Here is a 24,182-nt window from a genome sequence, read left to right as displayed (position 1 = left end):
TTCATGCACTTATGAAACAGTCTTTCTTCTTTTCCTTCTGGGAAGAAGTCTACCTTATCAGACTTGGCCTCCTAATGTCTAAGAATTTTAATGATTGCAAGTCCAGCCCTAGAATCTCTCTACTCCCTCTTGTGATATAAATTTAGTTTCTAACGTGATGTGTGATCCCAGAACTGGGAGGTAAAATTCTTTGCTGCCGAAGTACACAGCACGTCCTGGGTACCCTAAAAACGCACATCCATGTTGGGAGAGGAGAGAGGGGAGGGAAGGTGGTGGTCTTTATCGTTAGGAACCTCTATAGTTTAAGCTAAATTGTAAAGTGTTAACATTTAAAAAATGTTTTGAGAACTATATACTTGGAACTCCACTAACGGAAACTTTACTATAACTTGTTAATTTTAAAAACTTATGATGAATTTTCCCTTTACCTTTTGCTTCCCCTTTTTTCCTGCTGCTTCCTCTGAAGTCTCCTTCCAAATGGTTTTGGAAATTGGTTCCAGTAAGTTTGCACATCTTCTTCAACTTGCTCTCCAGAAGTGTAATTGTAGAATGGTATCGTTTATGTCTTGCCGATATGGTCATTACGTATAATTCTGTTAGTCACAAGTAGAGATTGGATTTTAAGGTGTTTCTGATCATAATGTGAAACAGAAAGATTTTTAAAATCTAGTCAAATTTTGGATTAGAAGCTTTAAAAATAATTTAAAGTGTAAGCTAGTCTGTCAGCATTCACAGACCATCAGTAACTAGGTAACAAAAAAAGTATGGATATAGATTTGCATTAGTTTTAATAATGTTAGTAAAAGTGAATATGAATTGCACGTGTAAATTATTTGTATTGTAAAGTCATCTTTTTGAAAGGATCATTTCCTTTTGGCCTGAACTGTAGAGGATACTTTTTGTGTAATAAAGAAGTGACAGGTTCTGTGTCCCTCCCAGCACTGGACCTGAGCTAGATTCAATTCTGGTTTGACTTGAAGAGTTGATCTTTCACGGTGACATCTGGGGGTTAGACCACTTAAGTATTTTACACCCTCAGAAACAGAAATGTAACTTAGAAGTGCACCATAATGTTGAAAGATAGAAAGTATGTCCCTTTTAAATGCCAGATTTCTCCATTTGTAGAAAGAGCAGTAAGTCTGTAAGGCATAGAGCATGTTCAAGTATAAAAGACTCTGTAACCTTTGTGAATTGCAGATGAACTTCCAGGGAGTCCCACGTGACTTCAGTATTAGAAGTTGGTTTACCTGATGCCTCTCCTAGGATATAATCTTCAGGAAGATGTTTCGGCATGCCACGTATAAACCTCTGATTGGTCTAAGCCGTGGGCCTCTGTGGCTGCAGCCTTATGAAGCTCTGTGCGTGTGTGTCTGTGTGTGCCTTGTGCAGGGTGCGGTACAACACAGCACACAGTTCAGTTCTTTGTTCCACGACTCTGGGCACTCAGCTCAGTCCAGTTCAGACCGTGGGCCGAAAACAAGGGTAGACCTGGAGATCTGGGAAGTTTGGCCCTGAGCCCAGCCCATGTGGGGGATTCCCAAGAGGTGACTCTTTTGTTTCTAGCCGGCCCAAGAGGACCTGGAAGGGTGCTTACTACCAAGTGTGAGGGGCAGCAGCGTAAGGCCGGAAGAGGCCACCGGCTGATTTCTTTCTCTCTCCCCCCTTCCTCCCCTCCTCTCTCCTCTTTCTTCATGGCTGATTTTTAAACCGTCTGCCAGCAGCAAAATGAGGACGTTTTCTAAAGATTATGTAAAAGTCAGTAATCAATTAAAGAATTTATGTAGTGTATCTGTGTGATTTTTTTTTCTGAATATAGGTAGTCTATGAGTTTGGAACATACCATTAAACACAGATGTCTAGTCCCCACTGATTCATAAGAACAAGCTCCTCTGAAAATCTTCGGAGGAAGAGATGTTCCATGACCCTTGCTCTTGAGTAGCCAGTGACAGGGAAATAGGGATAAATGTCTCCTTGAACGTGTGTGCTCTCCTGAGGGATAGCATTTAGAGGAAATCTGACCTCACCACCAAACAGTAAATTTTCTCTTTCAGTAAATTATAATATTTTTCTGTTATTCTCACGAAAGTATTATATTTCGTAATTGTATTTTAATTATGAAATATAATCAGGTTAGATGGAGTTAGAAGAAAAACTAGTTTTGATTACTTAAAAAAAAACTCTATTTAAATATCAGTAACCACTATAATTGTAAAGTTTGCTAAGAAAGTACTTCAGTGTGCATCTTCATTAAGCCTTCGGCATTACTCTTCTTGGCCTGAGGAGAGCTAATAGCTAGTAGCAGCTGACCACTGGCGATTACCCGCTGTGTGCCCGTGTGTGCATCGCACTTTCTGTCCATCATCTTCTGTAATCCTCCGTGCTGCTGTGAAGTAGGGACTGTGATTGTCCCCAGTTCACAGATGGGGAAAGCGAGAAATGAGCACTGAAGTACCTTGTCCAAGATCACAGAGCTAAGAAGTGGCAGAACCAGGACTTGAGCCTAGGTAAATCTGGCTTAAGAGCTCGTTCTCGTAACCTCTACGAGTTCTACGGCATGTCTCATTTCTAGAGAACCGCCTTACACGTTTGTATCCACTCACGCCAGCCAATCTTTAGGAAACAAGAATTTCATCTGTTTTTCTGCGAGGGAGCAGAAACCCTCGTACTTGCTCTGTTATTGGTTAATGCAACCTCAACCAGGAGGGTGTTTTTCAGTTGCAAAGTCAGAGGGTGCTTTATTTGCACTGTCTCAGCATTCAGATGAGGAGCCAGAATATCTTCATGGTATTGAATATTATTCCAGTTCCTCAAAGCGATGTTTCTTCTCGCCACATTTCCTTTAAGAATGGTTTCACCTTCTTCTGCCCACTCTCCCAACTCTGATGCCCCTCCTCATTCTTTCAGCTCGAGTCTCACTCTTTCCACGTAAGAACGTGTGGTCTACGTGAAGTCTAACCTTAAAGTGAATGCATTTCATAATCTGCGAAAGAGCAGAACTGATGAGTCGGATAACAAACGCTCAAAACCCATTTCGTGACGCTTTTACATGTAAATTCTTAGGCTAAGTGAATTTCACGTAAATGAGCGCTGTAATGTTACGTTAAGTACTTGGCTTCAGAACCAAAGTGCTGTTGGTAAAGTGAGGTCTAGTGGTAATGTTTAGAAAAGAAGGATGTTGGTGAGTAGTTCTCATTTCTCTTGAGTTATATTTTATTACTGACACATTGGAATCTACAATACTGTCTTTTTCCTGTATGTTGCTTAGTACTTATTCATTTTCACCTCTTTCTTTTTTTTTTTTTTTTTTAACGTAGGCTCGTTACAGGAAAGAGCAGACATTGCTTAAGCAACTGCCTTGCATTCCGTTGGTAGAAAATTTGTTGAAAGACGGCTCGGATGGCTGTGCGTTAGCTGCCCTTATTCATTTTTACTGTCCTGGTGTCGTCAGATTAGAAGGTAAGTGTTCCACTGAAATGTCTCGAAACTGCGGATAGATGGTAAGAAGTATTTAAGACAGTAAATTTAATAAGTAATGACGGCTTCTTTTAAGAAGAACATTTACGTATAATTCTAGGAAGTAGTTGAGCGAAGGAGTGCTTGGCCTCTAAGCCTCTGTGTAGTGATCACTGCCGTTACATGTGTGGGTCAGACAGATTCTACATAGTTGTGTGTCCGTATTAAGGTAATAATTACAAAATGAACATGAAATGTACATTATCAGAATTAACCCTGGCTCTTTTCCTGTTTGAAGATATTTGCCTGAAAGAAACCATGTCATTGGCTGACAGCCTCTATAATCTGCAGCTGATTCAAGAATTTTGCCAAGAGTATTTGAACCAGTGTTGCCATTTCGCCCTGGAAGACATGCTGTACGCCGCTTCCTCCATAAAGGTATTTCAACCGTCCTCTTCCCCTTGGTTTGTTCAGGTTTGCTGAAAAAACATATAACCGGGTACATAAACAGTATAGCTGCTTTAAGCTTACAAAATTAACTGTAATTTCAGGCAAAAGAACTCTTGGAAAAATCGTTTTTGTTCGATTTTTCTGCTGATTTTATTTTATTTCCTATTTCTTAAAAACCCACACTGTCAGCTACAGGTTTCTTTTGTAGCGCAAAGCTAAACTTAGTGTCATAGTACAGAATTAAACCGTTGTTCTGATGTTGTTAGCAAAATAGAGGACGAGCCAGTAAGCGTTTCTGGGTCCTGGAGGGCTGCTGCCGCTTGCGGGGAGCGTGCGGGAGGTGTGGCCGCTCGGGACACTCAGCAGGACTGTGGACTCTGTCTGGGAAGAAGGGGCCCTCAGGTCCCAGAACTTGAGGCAAAGCCTTGGGAAAAGGAAGAGGGAAGGAAATATTACAGTTATCTGGAAATGAACCTTTTAGGAAGTCATCGCATTTATTAGCCATACACTTGTCCCTTGCTTCAGGACGTCACACGACCTCTTAGCTTCGGGGCCGTTGCTTAGTGCCTTTCTTTCAAGAAATGTTTATTGAGCGCCTCATAGTGTTCTAGGTGGTTGGGATAACTCAGCAGACAACACAAAGGCCCCCCCCCCCCGCCCCCGTCCTTTTAGGGCGTTCTTTCTAGTGGTGAAGACAGACGCGTGTCTAAGGCGCGATGGCTTCTGAGCTACAGGTTCCAGAACTTCATGGTGGGAACGCTGCCCTTGTTGTTACCGGCAGCTGCAGCTGCAGAATTCCTTCACGGCTCTCGTACACCTGCCTGAAGTTAACACTTCTGTTTAAAGGCTTTAGGAATAAATGATCTTACAATCGATTTGTTTGAAGTCTGAGGGGAACAGCTTTATGCCAGTCCTAATTGTACCTGCGATGCCCACCTTCATAGAAGCTGCTAAAGGACCCCTCCCAGCGTAATGCTAGTGCCTTGTGATGCTTTAAATTCTTGTTCTCCGGTCTCTCTCTTTTTCCTGTACCCGTTTCTCGGTTACCGCGAGGCAGATTGACGGAGCCAGGGGCAACGGCGTTTCCAGAATAAGCCACTGCCCCTGTTGACCAGAATAGCGCTCACTCCCCACTGTCCAGCACATCACGAGAAGAACCTGGACTGATTTTGAATGTTTACACTTCGCCATTTTTACCAAAATGGAAGTTAGGAGATATTTTCATATTTATCTTAATACTTTTTCTGGCGCTTCCTATTAAAAATTTTAAATACTTTTACTGAGGTCTCAAAGAAAAAAAATGACCTCACTAAATACATTGAGTTGTAAGGTTACATTTGCTTAAGTTGTATACCTTGGACTTCCAATAAATAACATATATCCCTGATGTTTAGATCAACTTAGTCTGGGCATGATCCGGATACAAAGACATTTTCTTCAATCAGGCACTTGAAAAATAGATACTTATCTGCAGAGAAGACTTTGGTCACTTTCTGTGCTCTCTGCTAAATTATTAGAACCACAGTTTTGACCTCAAATGAGTATTTTAAGGCTCTAAGCCCGCAAGAGGTTGCTCGGTCCATGGTGCTGGCCACCGTGTCATTTGTTAACTTGAGTAACAACTGTCTGTGGGGAATAGGGAGTGAGCCCTCTCTTCCCCTCGTGGCGGACTTGTAAACTGGTGTGCTCTTTTTAGAGGGCAGGTGGGCGTTCTCTAACCACATTTAAAGTGCACAGAAGGACGTATAAGGATTGTTCGTGGTGGTGAAGAGTTGGCGGCAGTTCACCTTGGGAGGGCCACACTTGAAGCGTCTTGTCAGGGAGCTGTTTGAAGGAGGCAGGGGTATCTTACTGGTGCGGAAAGCTCGCTAGGAGTTACTCAGGGAAGCGTGCGGGGAGCACACATTACATACGGCATGATGCAATTTACATATATTTTAAAAATCCTTTTTCTGTTTGTATGCACATATACACACACACAGAGGCGTGGGAAAAGGTCTGTAGAGAGATGAACACGGACCTGTTAACAGTGGTTTCTTCTGACTGCAGTATTAGGATTTGAGGGAGAGGAGTTAAAGCATACTTTTACTTTTTATTCTATGTTCCGTATGTTTGTATTCTTTGATATCATTTACAGTGTTTAAGAACGTTAATGTAGAGCTGCATGACTGTCTTACCTGAAAGAAGGAAAGAAGAGCTCTTAAATGAAATTAGTCTGGTACCATTCCAGGAACATGGTGACAGATTTATTGCTGTTTAATCATCGTAAATTCAGAAGGACATTCTCTTCGTAAGCTAGTTACTGGGAAAATTATTTCTTACTATGCTGACATCTAGTGGCCAGACACAGTACAATTATGTTATTAGGACAGTTATCTCACCAAGGTGCTTAAAATAAATTTTTTCCATAATTGACATATAACATCGTATAAGTTTAAGGCGTACAGCGTGTTGATTTGATTCACTTATATACAGCAGAATGATTATCACCATAGTATCAGTCAGCACCCTCATCACGTCACATAATTACCATTTTTGTTGTGAACATTTAAGATCTACTCTTTCAGCAATTCTCATGGGTATAATACAGTTATCATTAACTATAATTATTTGATCCCCAGAACGTATTCATTTTATAATTGGGAGTTTGCACCCTTGACCAGTACTCCCGCATTTCCCCTACCCCAGTCCCTGGGAACCACCACTATGTTCTCTGTTTCTGTGGGTCTGGCTTTTTCAGATTCCACGTACAAGTGATGCCGTACAGTGTCTGTGTTTCTCCGTCTGACTTATTTCACTTCACACAGTGCCCTCGAGATCCGTCTGTGTGGTTGCAAATGGCAGACTTCCCTGGTTCCTCGTGGCTGCACGTACACCACGTCTTCATCCATTCACCTGCTGGTGGACACTAGGGTCGTTTCCATGTCTTGGCTGCAGTGAACGTGGAAGTGCAGATATCTCTTCAAGAGATCTGTTTTCATTTTCTTTGCTTATGTACCCAGATAGGATTGCTGGATCATATGGTGGTTCTGTTTTTAATTTTTTGAGGAACCTCCATACTGTTTTCCATAGTGGCTGCACCATTTTACATCCCCACCAACAACGCACAAGGGTTCCCTTTTCTCCACACCCTCGTCAGCGCTTGTTATTGCTTATCTTTTTGACGATGGCCATTCTGACAGGTGTGAGCTGGTACCTCCTTGTGGTTTTGATTTGCGTTTCCCTGATGACTAGTGATGTTGAGCTCCAGGGTCCTTAAGATAGTAATTAATTTCCTATCAACAGACAATTATGGGGTACTTAAACAGTGTTTTTCCAAAAGATATACATAGCTTTCAGTGAACTGTACTAGTAGAGCTGGAACCGAGCACCAATGCTTTAGATATAATTTTATACTTTGGTTTTAGAAAGTATACTATGGGATAAGTATAAAGAAAAACTATAAGTCACGATCATCGTACTACCCAGAGATACTCCGTATCAGCATTTCGATGCTTTGCCAGTGACTGGCCTTTCCTATAATATGTTTGTCCGTTCATTTATATGTTCATTCAGTACATATTTATTGGACATCTATTATGTACCAGGCACTGTCTTAAACACTGAAGATGTAGTGGTGAGCATAGCTTTGTCCTTTTGACCATGTAGTCTGATGGGTAAGATGAGGAACCCTGGAGAATATGGTATTAGATGAAGCTGGGGAGACTGAAAAGGGACCCAATCAGGTACCCGCCTGTAAGCTGTAGTCAGTCTCCCAGGGGCAAGGGCAAGTGGGGGAAGGGGTGTTGCATTTTGAACAGCTTGGCTTCATAAGCCGAAGAAGGAATGGCCGTGTGCGGAGCAGTTTGAGTGAGGGTAATGACGATGCAGGTGGAGAGAAGTGGGTGGGTTCCAGGGCTGTTGAGGCGCAGAACCTGCAGGCCTCGGCGGTGAATCGGGTGTGAGGGGAGAAAGAGGCCGGTGTCGCGGTGACTCCCAGGTTTGCTTTGTGCACCGGGAAGGTGGCTGCCATTCAGGGAAATAAGGATGGGATCTGATCAGACTTGTGGGGAAGACGACTGGCACGGTGAGAGAAACAAAGTGCGTGTGCAAGTGCAGTCGTGCCTTTGGGGGCCGTTCGATAGCTGGTGGGTGTGGGCGGCAGTTTTCAGACATCGGGGGTATCGAATGCTGCTGAGGGCTTGGGGGCAACGAAGACGAAAACATCTGTTTCGTTTAGTGACACAGACATTGGTGACCTGAGCAAATGCTGGCTTAGAGCGAGGGCGCCTGAGTGCCACGCTGGAGTGGATTAGGGAGAGGAGGGCTGAGAGCAGGTTGTTGGGAGAGGCCGGTGTTACAGAAGTCCGAAGCGATAAGCAGGCCGGGCGGACGCAAGCCGGAGGGTGAAGGATCGCGTGCGGGTTTCGGCCGCGTTCTTTGGCAGAGGTTTGAGCACGTGTAAGAGCCAAGCAGGAAGGACTCAGCTGAGGAGAAGAATAAACGTATAGGAGAAAGAAATATAACTGAGAATGGAAAGCTTCTGAGAAGGTAACCCACAGCACAGCCTTAGGGATTATAAGCTTTATCATTTCTTTAAAAAAAAAAAAAAAATCACAGATTTTGATGGGTGAATGCTATTTCGAGCTGTGTTTTAATAGGTAACTCTCTGTCATTGCTTTCTGGTCGGGCGTTACCTGCTTTCTCTCCTAACTTCTTGCCTCTCGCACAGAGTAACTACCTGGTGTTCATGGCGGAGCTCTTCTGGTGGTTTGAGGTCGTGAAGCCCTCCTTCGTCCAGCCCCGCGATGCTCGTCCGCAAGGAGGTGATCAGTGTTCCCGTAGACAAGCAGGATGGAGCGTTCAGATAGCCTCACCTGGTTATTCTTTTACAGGGAAGCCTGTTGCTGTTTCCCAGTCTAGCCTTGATAAATTCTCTCTCAACGTTTAAAGCCACTAAATTCTCTGTGACAGACATGGTGTAGGGGAGGAAAAGGGGATGGCGAGAATAGCCCTGCATTCCACGGCTTATGCTGTGGAACTTTTAGCTTTAACTGTTTTCCCACTTTCCTCTCTTTGCATCTTTTACCCCCATCCCTAGCTTTTTGTTCCCTGTTAGAGTCTGAGTTTTTAACACTGTTGCCCAGAAGCCACTCAAATTACGGCTTGGCTTTAATCTGTAATTTGGACTTGCCCTTAAGCCATAAAGGGCTTGTTATATTTATTTTTAACCCTCGTAGGTTTTGTGATTGTTAGAGTACCGCGATCTATTGATTGCTCACAATAAGGACACTGGTAAGAAATAAAGGGGTAAGTTACTGTAAAGATCTCTGGAAATGAAGAAAAGAAAATCTTTCTGTATTTTCTCTAAAGCAGAACAAACTTTCCATCAGCTTCCATTATAAGACCAGAGTTTTATTTCTGTAGGGGAAAATCAATTCCACATGATAAGTGTGGGCCCACTAGAGAACCTGCCCCCGTCATAACTCTGGGTTCTTCCTGCTGCCAGTGGCCTGCCCAGCACGAAGTGGGATTACTGTGCCTCCCAGCTAGCTAGCTGCTTTCCTTGGTGCCACATTTTTGTATTTTCCCTTATTTCTCCCCATCCCCACCCCTTCCCTCAAAAAATATTAAAGAAGAGCAAGAGATCAAGAAGGAGGGAAAACTGCGTCCTCAGGCGGCAGTGGGTAAGGGACGTGGGAGGGCGATTCCACTCTGGTGAGCAGAACGAGCTGCCTTCAGTCGGCTGGCCCACTGCGTCCCAGGCCAAATTCTGTAAAACATGCAGGAAATGAGTGTTTAACCTGTTGTGCCTCCGAGCTGCTTAGGGCAGAGCTGTCATGTAACGAGGCAGACCTAGAGAGCAGCTGAGGCCCTTCCCGAAGGCCACTGCGTAAAGCCAGGTGTCTTCAGTAGTTACCACAAACGATACCGTACAGCTTTTCACCGTTAACATAGAGTTTCCATGTACGTCGCTTTGTGTGATCTCATCTGTGAAGCCCACTATTCAAAATATTCAGCAGCTGTTGTATTAGGCCTCCAAAGCAAAAAATAAATGAGCGTTATTTACAAAAATGTAAACTATACCAGTGGTTTTAATTACTAACCAATGAAATTCTGTCTCTAATCGATTACCAAAATACCAACTATTTCATAGACGTAAAAGTGACCATGTGTAACCGAAGTTCTGTGAAAGCTTTTAGCAAAATTAGACACTCGTTTATTTTTGTTTTAAATACATTTATTTATCTTATATTAAGCCTTTTTTTCCCAATTAGCCTTAATCAAGTGGATTTTTTAAAATTCATGTATTTATTTTTGGCTGCGTTGGGTCTTTGTTGCTGCGCGCAGGCTTTCTCTAGTTGTGGCGAGCGGGGGCTACTCTTTGTTGCGGTGCACGGGCTTCTTATTGCAGTGGCTTCTCTTGCTTCAGAGCACAGGCTCTAGGGCGCGTGGGCTTCAGTAGTTGTGGCACGTGGGCTCAGTAGTTGTGGCTTGCGGGCTCTAGAGCACAGGCTCAGTAGTTGTGGTGCACAGGCTTAGTTGCTCCTTGGTGTGTGGGATCTTCCCAGACCAGGGCTGAAACCTGTGTCCCCTGCATTGGCAGGCGGATTCTTAACCGCTGTGCCACCAGGGAAGCCCCAGTCAAGTGGATTTTTTAAGCCAGAACACTTCCAAGAACAGTTTAAAGAAAATCTGTCCTTTTGAAAATTATTTAAGGAGAAAATTAAATATGCTAAGATTTCTCTGTAAGTAATAAGGAAAATTGTGGTCCAACTTAAACATTTATTTGTGGCTCATAATTCCTGAAGCAGTGTTGGAAACCTGCTAACTATGTAATTCTGAGGGTTTTTTTCCTTTCCTGTAGCTGAACCTGTGGACGATCTGCCCTCAGTTCCTGTCTTAACTGCTGCCCAGAGAAACGCCTTGGACAGCTCTGACTTCACCCCAAGGTAGAGTCCAGAACATCGATTCCATTCACTCAGGAAATCAAAATCTTATTACATTAGAGTTTTTGAAGTTTCAGTTGGACTTTGAACTAAGTAAGTTTCAATTAACTTACCCTATTAAAGCCTGTTTTAACAACACCGTAATTGAAATTTACACTGAAATGAATGTTTCATAAATAGGCTTTTATGAATCACACCGAAAGGTGGGGGAATATTATCCGAAGGTCCAAATAATCAGCCTAAAACTAAACTTTTGCTGCACAACTTGTTTATAATTGAGATTATATGATGCTTAAACGATAGGTAACTCTTAGGCCAGGGGGAAATTTTTAAATTTCCCATTTTTTAATAATTTTTTTAATCTTTGAGGCAGTTTTCCCTACTGTTTTGTTTGCTGGTTACGGTAGCTATTCGTAGAGCACAGTGGAATATTTATTGTCCTGTTGAATCTTTATCTCATGCTTTAGTTCTTAGTATCAGGAACTGAATTGGAAGCAAAGTGAACATTTAGTAGCAGGGTAATCCTGACTTCTGACCCAAGTATGTGATAGAGACATTCATTTGTTTAAAAATGTCTTTCAGCAGATCCTATAAGCACCTTTAATGCGTATTTATTAGAACCTAAAATGTGTATTGACTTTGGGCTCCCTGACTTACCTGATTTTTATTTTTACTTTAAAACGGATGTATTTTGGGATTTTTTTTTTTTTTTTAGAAATTCAAGCAGATCTATTAAAAATACATTTTAAAAATTATGAGTAAGAAATTGAATCTTTCTGCGTGAAATATGAACTTGTACTGAAGCTGTCACCCCCTCCTCACATCTAAGAAGTTTCTCTCTCCACTATGTGCTAATGAGCATGGACAGAACCCTTACAGGACTCTTCCTGCCTTCGGTAGGGCTTCTTAGCGCTGTGAACTTCTCATCTCGCTAAGTATTTCCTTCAGATTAAGAAGGCATTTTCCTCCCCTTACCCTCTGATTGACTCCTATAAATTTTCTTACTTCCACTAAGTTTTCTATTTCGTAACCACCCCTGAGATTTACCACAAAGGGATTAGGTTAGAATGTGGCTGATCTAGGAGCGTCTCTGTTTTATCCCGTCGGAAACTTCTTTGTACACGCTACTTCCTCGGTGCTTTCCTGGGTTGGTTAGATAGTGGCATTTCCTTCCGTGAAAATTTAGAAAACACTCAGTATTCTGGGTCGTAACTCTTGCACTGTTAAATCTTTAAAAGCTCTGAAACTTTCCAGTTAAAGACTAGGTTATTCCACGATGATTATTTCTAGGAACTTGAGTGGACGATCTTCCACCTTTCTGACACTGGGAAATGTCTTAAGATTCTCTGGAAGACTCATCCCTTCTCTGTCTCTCAGATATCTGAGTGGCTACCTTTTTCCTTTCTCCCAGCAGAAGAACTTCCTATAACCAGATGGATGTCTGAATCCTTTTCCTTGAAGAGTCATTGTGTAATCCTTTCATTTCTATGAGTTTCCATATGGTCCATTTGTAGTTCTCCCATTGTAGAACTTTTGGGGAAGGATTCAAGGATTTCTGCTCTTCCTGGGAATAATGCAGCCACATTTACCAATGTTATCGCACCTGAACGGTGACCTTACGAGGAAAAAAAGCCAAAGGAAGAAGACAGCAAAGCAAGACATTGGTAGCAGCTACTGCACACGCTTGGCTACTAACCTGTACGGGAATCACCCCACATCAAAATCCTCTGTGCAGGCGTGAAGTAAGGCAACTGTAGGAAGGTACCACAGTTTAGCCATTACTTGGGGAAGAAGAAAAGAGTGAACCTATTTTAATAACTGAACTTGCATCTCTTCAGGATTATGCTCCTGTTGTAGATGTAGGAAGGGTAGAGGTTGCGGAAAGGCTACTGGAGCAGGGATGAGAGAGACGGAAGAGACAGGGAGCAGCGTGGGGTCCTCTCCCCGGGTTTCCCAGGAAACGACCCGGGACGCCAGTGAGAGGAAACTGATGTGCGGGGCAGGGGCGGGGGCTGTGGGAGCTAAGCGACAGCGAAGGTGTGCACGTGCTCCGGGCGTTGTTGCTTCTGGAAAGCTCGTGAATTAAGCTTTCATTAAATAATAAGGATGCAGCATTGTGGTTTACCTTTGTATCCTTTAGCTGCTTGTTCACCTTCGCAGTTTGCATTAGCCAAGAGGTAGTGTGGTCGCAGAGAGCTGCAGAGGTCACGGCGTCCTGCTCCCAGCTTGGTCTCCGCCCATTGGGGTCGGGATGCTTAGTTTCACCTGCTACAGGGTAGGCCGTGGTGGACTGAAAACGTAGAAAAAGAAAAACTAAATTGTGGCCAAATGTCATCAGAAACTGAGAAGTAGACTGTGTGATCCGCTGCATTAACTGGAACAGGGTGGAGTTAAATCAGAAAAAATGTAAGTGTTAAAGACGTGCAGACTGCCCGCGAGCAGGAGGTGCCAGACTCTTTCACAAGGATTCATCGTTCCTGTACTTTTAGAGATTGAGATTCGACCAGAATACTGCAAGTTGACGACTTTACTTTCTTTAATTCTCAGTCTTTCTATTTGTAAAATGAAAATAATGTGCCGTATCTTGTCTCACACGGACATTGAGCTGTACGTGAAAGTAGTGTTTCAAGCTCTTGGGCTAAAAGACATAAAATACATAGAGCTACGTATAATCACCGCCATTCTTTGGTTTAAACACTATATTATGTTTTCTTATTATTTTTTTTTTCACTTAGGATGGAGAGTCGGAAGTGACAGTGTTGTTTCCGACTTCAGCTGTTGTATCTAAAATTTATATGCAAGAGCTAGACACTTTATGACATTTGATTGACGTGTATTTTACGTTGCAGTGGGGAAGGAGCTGCGCTTACACACTCTCGTCCTCATTTGCCTTCTAGACACTCACGTCCCCAAGCTCATCCTTCAGCCTCAGGTAATGTATTTGAAAAAGCCTAGGAAAATGCCATTTAAGTGGTTAACTAGAAAATGATTGAGAATAAATGTAAATAGAAGTATCCAGTTCTTTTTTCTAAAAAGTGTTACATATGACACACTAAAAGGGCTGCTTCTCTGTGCTTGCTTTTAACAAAATGATCTTTATTTCTCCACATGTACTTACCTTATGTGAAATCTGTTAAATTGTTGTAAGTTAAATTTTTTTTTACATGATTTCAATGACTTTTACTTTTATGCATTTGAAGGAGGAATAAGAAGGTCTTCCTCTATGTCCTATGTTGACGGCTTCATAGGGACATGGCCCAAGGAGAAAAGGTACACAGAGACTTATTTTTAGGGTACTCACGTTCTCAAGAACTGCTCATCCCCCGCCCCCACCCCCTTGTTAGCCAGATTGCAATTTAATTAGTACCAGCATTTGAAAAGGGCAACGTGGGCCGATGACAGTGACCAAAGGGGCCAAATGTGACGGGTGGCCCAACAGCCTTACCCTCGCCTTGAGGACAATGTGATTATGAGAAATGGGAAAGAAAGGAAGCATAATTTCAAATAACTGTTGCTGTTCAGTGATATCAGATTGTTTCCTTTCTGGGATTATTTAAAGATTTTCTCTTTAATTTTTTTTTAGATCATCAGTGCATGGCGTTTCATTTGATATTTCTTTTGATAAAGAAAGTAGTGTACAGAGATCCACTCCAAACCAAGGAATCACTCGTTCTATTAGTAATGAAGGACTTACTCTGAACAACAGTCGTGTATCCAAGAACATTAGGAAAAATCTGTCCTTCAAGCCAGTAAATGGGGAGGAGGGAGCAGGAAGCATTGAAGAAGAACTTCACGTGGGCTCTCACGGCCACCTGGCGGCCTACGTGCCCCTAAACACAAACGAAGTAGGTCCTAAGCAGAACATGGCTCACAGGCTTCCGAATGGAGCTCTGCAGGGCAGAGTGCTCCTCGATGAGTTCGGCAGTCAGGTCGGGACCCCCAGCATCGAAGAAGCGTTACAGATAATCCACGACACCGAGAAGCCTGCCCACACCCCTCGGCCGGAGCAGCTTGCGAACGGCTTCTTCCTCCACAGCCAGGAGATGGGCGTCCTGAACTGCAGCGTCCCGCGCAGCCAGTCCAGTCCCGAGAGCATGGCGGACACGAAAGGCGCCTCGAGCCCCGCCACTGACAACACGGAGGTGGACACGGGGATCCACGTCCCTTCGGAGGACATTCCGGAAACTATGGATGAAGACTCTTCCCTGAGAGACTACACCGTGAGTCTGGACTCTGACGTGGACGACACATCCAAATTCCTCCAGGACTACAACCCCAGAGAGGCCTTGAGTCCCTGTCCCAGCACCGTCAGCACCAAGTCCCAGCCCGGTAGCAGCGCCTCCTCCAGTTCCGGCGTGAAGATGACCAGCTTTGCCGAACAGAAATTCAGGAAGCTGAATCACACCGACGGAAAAAGCAGCGGCAGCAGTTCTCAGAAGACCACGCCGGAGGGCTCGGAGCTCAACATCCCTCACGTGGTGGCCTGGGCACAGACCCCAGAGGACACGGGCCTTCCGCACGGCCGGGACACCACGCAGCTGCTGGCCTCCGAGGTGGTGCATCTCAGGATGAAGCTGGAGGAGAAACGGCGGGCCATCGAGGCCCAGAAGAAGAAGATGGAGGCCGCGTTCACCAAGCAGAGGCAGAAGATGGGGCGGACGGCCTTTCTCACCGTGGTGAAAAGGAAAGGGGACGGCCCCTCCCCGCCCCGGGAGGAGGCGGCTGGCGCGGAAGACGGGAAAGTGTACGCGGAGCGGCCGCCGGAGAAGGAGCCACAGAAGGCGAACGGGCCGAGGAGCGGGTCCCCGGCGGACCCCAAGGAGGGCACGGAGAGCCCCGTGGGCAGGTGGCCGCCGTCCCCGAGCGCGCCCGGCGACCCCGAGGGGCCGTGGAGCCCGGCCGGCCCCGCGGAGGAGCCGCCGCAGGACGGCGAGCTGCTGGAGCACACGCGCTCCATCGAGAGGCTCAACGCCTCCCTGCTCGTCCTGCAGCGGGAGATGCAGCGCCTGGCGCTGCAGCAGGAGCTGCTGATGCACATGCGCGAGCAGCAGGCCTGGGTCATCTCCCCGCCCCCGCCCTCTCCGCACCGGCCGGCCCGCGCAGGGAAGCCCCACCGGCCGCCGGCCGAAGCCCCCCGCCCTGCCCACCCGTCTCCGCAGCCCGCTGCCAGGAAGAGCGCCTCCTTCTCCGTCAAAACTCAGAGAACTCCCAGGCCAAATGAATTGAAACTCACGCCCTTGCACCGAACGCTGACGCCCCCTCGCTCTGTGGACAGCCTCCCTCGGCTCAGGAGGTTCTCCCCGAGTCAGGTCCCCATTCAGACCAGGTCCTTCGTGTGCTTGGGGGGCGGCGGAGAGCCGGAAGCGAAGGAGTCCGGACGCAAGGAGGACGAGGAGGGGGAGGAGGAGGGGGAGGGGTCCACGGGCCCTCGGGAGCAGCACGGGCACATCCCGGAGGACGAGGAGGCGCGGGCTCCGCCCCCTGCGGCTCCCGAGGGCCTGGCGCGGCCCGCCACGGAGACCGCGTGGCCCACCCGGAGCGAGGACTGCGTGAGTCAGCCTGCAGAGCCTCCTTGCAGACCTGCCTTCCCACCTGCTGCTCCTAAAAGTGCTAATCTGATTGAAGTCTCCCTCTCAGATTTGAAAGCCCCTGAAAAGGCTGATGTATCTGTTGAAAAATATGACGGAGAAAGTGATAAAGAACAAGTTGACGACGACCAGAAAGTATGCTGTGGATTCTTCTTTAAGGTAAAGCTAACCCGCGTGGCCCTAGGCCTCTTCACTGGTGGGTGTTTTCAGTTGGCGCGCTTGCTTCTTTAGCAGCCGCCCTTCTCGTTACAGGTCTGCCATTAATCCTAAAATGTATTCTGGCCCGCCCCTTGTGGACTGCAGTTCTGTTCGGGCACGTTGGTTTCTAGAACAGCCTTCCTTTCATCACATCGTGGTACATGTTTAGACGTGCTGTTTTTGTCCCTCTGACTCTCTCTCACTTTCACCAAAGCCTTTTGAAAACCAAGTGATTCACACTCTTGCAAAAAATGTTCAGTGGCCACTTTGTAAAAAGCTCATAACTTGGCATTGCATGTAAGTCTGTTTTAGTTTATTTTCTTAATACTGACCGTCTTCCCTCGTATGTATTGTTTTTTAAAAAATCTTTTGAAAACTGACCAGATAGACCCTTGCAAGGTGAAACATTTAAAAGTATATAATTGGAACAGTTGTCATTGAAATAGCTTCTCTAGAAGCATTGGCGAAGGTGTAGCATATGACCCCCGATCTCAGGATCGGTGTTGGATATGACATGTGTTTAAACAATACTACAGCCAACTAACACAAATACTGAACAGTATCACCTCGTGATGGTAAGATCTTGAAATTTATCATAGATATTAGAACCAGAAAAGGCTAATATTATTTAAAAATGTTTCTCCTGTCATCCCTTTTTTCATCTTTGTATTTTTCCAAATTCCCTATAGGGAATAATATAGGGTTTTTTATAATCAGAAACATGTATATGTGTGCTACTCATGTTTCTTTTTTTAGTTAAGGGACTAAAGTAAATAGTTTGTGATCCTGAATAGCTCCGCAATTGGGAACATAGATGGAAAGACAGCACTCAGTGGCAACAGTTTATAATTTCGGGTTTTAAATGAAACGTACAGCAGTCCTATTAGGGTCAAAACCCGCGAATACTGAAGTGGTTACAATTGCTAGTTTTACTAAGGATCATTAAATATTGGAACCTGGTAACTTACTTTGAAGTTGGTCATAGAGAGATGGCCCTCTCGGCCCTTTTTAATGTTTAGAAATTTGAATGTGGGTTGTGTTTTGTCTCTTAACCGTGTAGAACTACTATTTTTTTTTAATAGGCTGCTACTGTAGACAGTAATAGATGTGTTTAATTTTAGAGACCTTGCTACCTCTGCTCCTGCAGAGAAAGGAGATCAGAGGGGCATCCTTGGGTGTAAAACGTACAGTCCATCTCTACCCTCGTTTCCTCACTTCAGTTTTCACTGCCCGGTACTCCCCCCTTGGACCGTGGTCATAGCTCATTCACGGGGCTCCCTGCCTCTGTCATGGTCTCATTCGTCACACTGCCACTTGGTAGCATAGCTCGATGGAGTCTCTTAGAGTTGCCTGTTGGATAAACTTAAACCCCTCAGCATGTATTCAGGGGCCTTTCACAGACTGATCCAAGCCTGTTGGTCCACCCTCTCCCCCCATAACTCTGTTTGGGATGTTTTGTAAGACTAACTTCAGGCCTCATCTGTTTGCTGCAGCCTTTCATGGTTCCTTGGGTGGATGTGAATATGTTCTCCTCTGTGTCTCTTGTATCCTAAACATCCTCATAGTAATGCTGCTGACCCAGAACTTCCAACTACCTTGTGATTTGCTTCTGTTACGATTTCTCTTAGACTGTGAACTCCTAGAGACACTGCATCTCCTTATCCCCAGAGCATAGTAAAGTGCCTGGCAAATTGCAGTGTGTGTAGTTTGTTTGACACAGACGTGTGAATGTTTGGACTGACTGTTTGAATGGTATCTTCTGACTTTCTCCATTCAGAGTTCATCTCTCTCTGGGTTTCTGTGCAAAGCACCTTGTTTGTACCTCTTCCCCGTGGGATCTAGAAGCTCCTTAACCTAAGGTGCCCTATCTTTTTCATATTTTAGTATCTGTAACGTCCGACACTATGTTGTGAATGTATTAGACACGCAGGAAACACTTGTTGAATTAATAAGCAAGGCATCGTTAACGACGGGGAACCACTTCTACAGCTGGTTACTTTCCTGACTTCTGAGCTCCCTGAGCGTTCAGGTGGAAGCTGGGGCAGGCTCAGGACACCTACAGGTCATGAACTAGCTCTGGGGTTAGGAGTATAAGTGTGCTCGTCTTCTCTTCAAAGGAAAAACCTGTGGTATAGTTCAGAACCCAGCAAGCAAACTGTCAGGACCTCAACTTTTTTAAAAAAATCATGCAGCAATAGCTTCATTTATGTGATACAGCTTTGGGTAGCTAATTTTTTTGATGCTTTTACTTGAGTTTTCTATATTAAGCATGTATTTAAATACAATTTAAATGCAGTTTTAAAAATTGTGGGGAAACTCTCCACTCTATCAGTTATTTATCAGGGCCCAAAAAAACTTTGTCTTTTTTTTTCCTTTTTATGTTGTTCTTTGCTAACTTCCTAAGTTTTGAAAACATGTAATCAAAGAAGTTTGTGTCCTTTGTTACTTGATAAAAGTATTACCACTTTAATTCATTTCTTCCCTCATAATTTTGGAACATGTCCATCTATGGTGCGGTTGGAGTGAGCTTCACTAGACAGTTTGGATTTTCAGTTATTAAGAGTGACCCCTCCATGTGGCCACAAGCATTGAACATGAGGATATTGGTGCCTCAGATGTTTCCTCTTTCTCAATGACATTCACTCTTAGGATGATCAAAAAGCAGAAAATGATATGGCAATGAAACGGGCAGCTTTGTTGGAGAAACGACTAAGAAGGGAGAAAGAGACCCAGCTGCGGAAGCAACAGCTGGAAGCTGAGATGGAGCACAAGAAAGAGGAGACCAGGTGGGGGCCGCTGCGCGGGGTCCGTGGGAGGTGGTGTCCCCCGACTCTTGTTAACGGTGTTTAGGGACCTTTGCAGAATATAGAAACAACGCTGATTTGGGGTGCTTTTTAGAAGTTATTTTCCTAAAGTGTCACTTGATTGCATATTTTTATCCTGAGTTTGAGGCATCTTAAAGTTCTCCGGAAACATTAATTGAAAGTAATTTTCCTGGGTTTTACACACACACACACACACACACACACACACACACACGCATTTTTTAAGTACTTATTAATGGTATATTTAAGTGACCTAGATTATCTCAAGTACATTTTAAGTGAACCAGTTTCCCAGGGGCTGAATCGTTCTTCCTTCTCACGTAAGCGCACACCTGACAGTGTTGTGCACAAAGAAATGTACCCGCTTGTTTCCTAGGCGTAAAACCGAGGAAGAACGTCAGAAGAAGGAAGATGAGCGAGCCCGCCGGGAGTTCATCCGGCAGGAGTACCTGAGGCGCAAGCAGCTGAAGCTCATGGAAGACATGGACACGGTCATCAAACCTCGGCCTCAGGGAGCAAAGCAGAAAAAGCAGCGGCCGAAGTCTATCCACAGAGACCACATTGAATCCCCCAAAACACCCGTAAAAGGTCCTCCAGGTAACACGTACATTGTGAGGAGTCTGTCCATAGCCACAGCAGCCCGGGCAGTCACGCTGGCTGTGGGGTGCTCGGGGCTGAACTGCACACTCCCTGTGTGCAGAACCAGAACGAGCAGAGGATGCTTCCGGTGACTTGAGTGTACCATGTGTGCGTGCATATGGCCAACAGAGCAAACGCAGGGGCTGAACATCCACCTTAAACACTAACCTGGCAGGGAGCTCGCCCTCAGACGCCAGCTCCCTGGATCATTAACTGCCCTTTCCGTACTGGTAAATTTAAGGATAAGCATTGTGTGCCTGGAATGTGTACAGAACATGTCAGTATAACCAGGAATATAAGATCAGGAGTTCACGAGTCCCTCCTTTAAGATATAAATGGTCAAAAATCCAAATTTATAATTTCTGGAGTTGAGATAATATTTTTTTTTTCTAAATTCAACATGCATACTCTTATTTTGTTAATGTTTACTTTATTAAAACTAAATGCCACGGAAAATTTTAGAGAATTCCTAGAGTAATTCTAAAACTGAAGGAAAGTAACATAACATTGACTGTTTAAAGAGACCTCTAATGCTCACAGACATAGAAAACAAACTTATGGTTATCAAAGGGGAAAAGGGGCGGGGTGGGTGAGATAAATTAGGAGTTTGGGATTAACAGGTACACACCACTATATATAAAATAGAGAACCAACAAGGACCTACTGTACAGCACAGGGAACTATATTCAGTATCTTGTAATAGACTTATAATGGAAAAGAATCTGAAAAAGAATGTGTATATATATATATTATATATAACTGAATCACTTTGCTATACACCAGAAACTAACGCAACATTGTAAATTAACTATACTTCAATTCAAAAAATAAAGAGAACTCTACCTTTTCCAGTCAGTGAAAATTTTTTTTTTTTTTTTTTTTTTATTTATTTTTGGCTGCGTTGGGTCCCCGTCGCTGCGCGTGGGCCCTCTCCAGCTGCAGCGAGCGGGGGCCACTCTTCGCTGCAGTGTGCGGGCCTCTCATTGCGGTGGCCTCTGCCGTATCGGAGCACGGGCGCTAGGCGTGTGGGCTCAGCAGTTGCGGCACACGGGCTCAGTTGCTCCACGGCATGTGGGATCCTCCCGGACCAGGGCCCGAACCCGCGTCCCCTGCACCGGCAGGCGGACTCCCAACCACCGCGCCACCAGGGAAGTCCCTAGTCAGTGAAAATTTTTGATACCCAGTATTGGCTGAAATTAATAAATTAATTTTCTACTTGGTAATTAGATACTCCTAAATATATTTTATTCTTCTTGTTAATTTCTTTGTTAATTTTTCTTATTGTTGACTTTTTTCTTATAATCACTGTATTATATCTCATATTACCACGTTGTTTCTGGAATAAATCCTAACAGCAATTAATTTTGTCATTACTTCTTTTTTTTTCTTCCAGCCTTACTGAGATATAATTAGCATACAGCACTGTATAAGTGTAAGATGTACAGTATAATGGTCTGACTTACGTACATCCTGAAATGATGACCACAGTAAATTTACTGAACATCCATCATCTCATCTCGTATAGATACAACATTAAAGGAAAAGAAAAACATATTTGTTCCTTGTGATGAGAACTCCTAGGATTTACTCTTAGCAGTTTTCGTGTCATATATCACACAGCAGTGTTAGATAAATTATAAACCGTAATCGTCTTGCTGTACATCACATCCCCAGGACTGTTTGTCTTATAACTGGAAGTTGTACCTTTCCACCACCTTCTTCCAGTTCCCCCTCCCTCCCCCCACCTCTGGTAACCACAAATCTGATCTCTTTATCTATGAGTTGGTTTGTTTGTTGAAGTATAATTGACCTACAACACTGTGTTAGTTCCTGTTACACAACGTAGTGATTCATTTGATGTTTCCATACGTCTCAAAATGATCACCAGGGTTAGTCTAGTTACCACCTGTCACTGTACAAAGATATTACACAGTTATTGACTATGTTCCCCACCCTGTACATTTCATCCCCGTGACTCATTTATCTTCCAACTGGAAGTTTGTACCTCTTAATTCCTCACTTATTTCATTATTCCTCAAAAGCAGTTCCTTGCTAATTTTGAACAAATTGTGCGTACATGCATGCAAGCATATTATGCATCTAAAAAGGAAAAGAGACTACGTGAGCTCCGTTTTCATATGCTGGTGTTGCCTAATGAGCAGACTCTTTTCCAGTTGTTCCTTTTGAATTTCTAATCTCGTTTTTATTCAGGATCACAAATTTATCGTGTCTTTTCAGTCTCTAGCCTTTCTCTGGCGTCACTGAACACAGGCGACAGCGAGAGCGTGCATTCAGGCAGGAGGACCCCGAGGTAAGTTGCAGCATAAGTGTTTTCATAGAAAACGTTACTTTATATTTCCCAGTGAACGGACCATAGTCACAGATGTTGATAAGTGTTGCTCGCTAGGACAGTTTGGGTTTCTGTTAAAAGAAATTTATATGGAAAGAGGTCTGTTCGTCTTTCAGTTTTTTATCTTTCAGAATTTTAGAATTATGTCACCAATAAGACATTAACCGTAATTGTACACCAGTCGTTGTCACTACGGTTGTGATATAATCATGGTAAAACCAGAAAGTACCTCATCGGTATAGTGCCATCCTCTAGTTTTCTTCCCCTTTAGAATAATTCCAGGGTAAGGAATTATTGCTCGTGACTTAGGAAAGATCTCTTTTGTACGCTGTCTCTTTCTTTCTCTAGGATATATGTACCTTAGAAGCTAAAAATCAGTATTTCATTATTTTATACTATAACGCCCATATACAGAAAAGAGCGTTTCTAGGGACAGTCATCAGCTCTGAGCTCTGATCTTTGTATTACCACCCTACTGCGTTAATTGCCGATTGTCATGTGGACAAACCATTCATTCTGTCATTCAGCAGACACTTAGGGAGTGCCTGCTGAGTTCTCAGGACTTGGATGTATAGCTGTGAATGAGACGAAGTTATCACCGTCCTCTCGTTTTAAAGCCTCTGGGTTGAGTTTGTTTGGTGCTCACGTATACCCTTCTGAACCCCAAATGTTTTTCTCTATCTGAGGCATTAAAATGTTATTTATTATTTAGATCAGAGTCTGTAGAAGGCTTCTTATCTCCAAGCCGTTGTGGCAGTAGAAATGGCGAAAAGGACTGGGAGAACGCTTCGACCACTTCTTCTGTGGCTTCTGGAACAGAGTACACAGGTCAGTGCCTGTGCATTTTTAGGGAAACAGTTTAACATGGGGCTGAGACTAGCCGCAGGCTGTGCTAAGAAAGGTTCACTGACTTGCCTCTCGGTCTAAACACGGAAGACTGATCCGAAACAGTGAATGCAGGCGGTCACTTTCGGTTTCAGTGATATGGTTTGTCCCAGAAGAATTAAGGTAAGTTTCTAAAAGGTAGCAGTACCACTTAACACCTCATTCCTCTACCTCTCCCTTAAAAATGCAGGCCGTTTCTGTGTTGTAGTTTGGGTTTGAAGAAGTTTTAGAGAGGGTCCCTCAGCAGTGCATCGGTCCTGAGTACTGGGAACAGCTAGAGTCCACCGAGCCCCTCCTCTAACGCTGGGATTTCAGTATCTGGAACAGTGCGTCTTGAAAAAGTGTTGAGAGGCTCTAAAAGACATGGGAATGCATTGGCTCTAGGAGGGCACCCGGCCTTGCACGTCCCCGTCAGGCCCTCCTCCAGCCTCTGTTTGCAGAGGTGTTATTGAAGGAAAAGCTCATAGAATGGAAAGAAGGTAAGAACTAAAGAAAAGAAGCAGGAGAGGAAATGTGAGCGCCCTGGAGGGGTAGATGGGAGGACAGGAGAAGTGCGGAGGAGCAGAGACCGCCCGCGTCCCGCCTGCATCCGTGTGGCCCTGGAAGTGGCCCCCAAAGGCCCAAGGAGGCAAAGCTGGCTGACTTGGTGTGAGCTTTCCCTGCCTGTTCTATGGCTTCTAAGACAGCCCCCTTCAGCAGCGTGTCGGCCTTTAAGGCCAGCTTAATGGCCGTGTTGCAGCACCGCTGGGAGCCCAGAGCTGCAGGCCTGCGGCATGCACCTGACCTGCTCGGACCAGCTCATGGGCTGACTGTTAAAATTCCAGGAATTATGCAGCTGCAGAACAATTGCTGGCCCTGAGTCAGC

At 44.5% G+C, this 24,182-nt stretch overlaps 1 protein-coding gene across 10 annotated transcripts in view; it reads left to right on the top strand.

Annotated features, from left to right (window-relative positions):
* Window positions 1–24,182, top strand: part of CAMSAP2 (calmodulin regulated spectrin associated protein family member 2) — a 102,741-nt gene that overhangs the window by 70,658 nt on the left and 7,901 nt on the right. For 7 of the 10 annotated variants that reach the window (XM_089906223.1, XM_089906240.1, XM_022562043.2 and 4 more), the window contains 12 exons: window positions 467–499; window positions 3,315–3,456; window positions 3,752–3,891; window positions 8,615–8,708; window positions 10,751–10,835; window positions 13,682–13,764; window positions 14,033–14,102; window positions 14,416–16,579; window positions 19,268–19,404; window positions 19,820–20,040; window positions 22,321–22,393; window positions 23,145–23,260. In XM_089906223.1, coding sequence (XP_089762349.1) covers window positions 467–499; window positions 3,315–3,456; window positions 3,752–3,891; window positions 8,615–8,708; window positions 10,751–10,835; window positions 13,682–13,764; window positions 14,033–14,102; window positions 14,416–16,579; window positions 19,268–19,404; window positions 19,820–20,040; window positions 22,321–22,393; window positions 23,145–23,260 — 3,358 coding nt within the window. The remainder of the gene's footprint in view (window positions 1–466; window positions 500–3,314; window positions 3,457–3,751; window positions 3,892–8,614; window positions 8,709–10,750; window positions 10,836–13,681; window positions 13,765–14,032; window positions 14,103–14,415; window positions 16,580–19,267; window positions 19,405–19,819; window positions 20,041–22,320; window positions 22,394–23,144; window positions 23,261–24,182) is intronic. The other 3 variants (XM_089906230.1, XM_089906234.1, XM_022562041.3) reach the window with 3 other exon arrangements.

Source organism: Delphinapterus leucas, chromosome 1, assembly GCF_059928025.1.
Source record: "Delphinapterus leucas isolate spDelLeu-1000000601 "Yukka" chromosome 1, BTC_Dleu_Yukka2, whole genome shotgun sequence".
Taxonomy (NCBI): domain Eukaryota; kingdom Metazoa; phylum Chordata; class Mammalia; order Artiodactyla; family Monodontidae; genus Delphinapterus; species Delphinapterus leucas.
The sequence above is the reverse complement of the archived record's forward strand: the minus strand, read 5'-3'. Positions and strand labels throughout refer to the sequence as shown.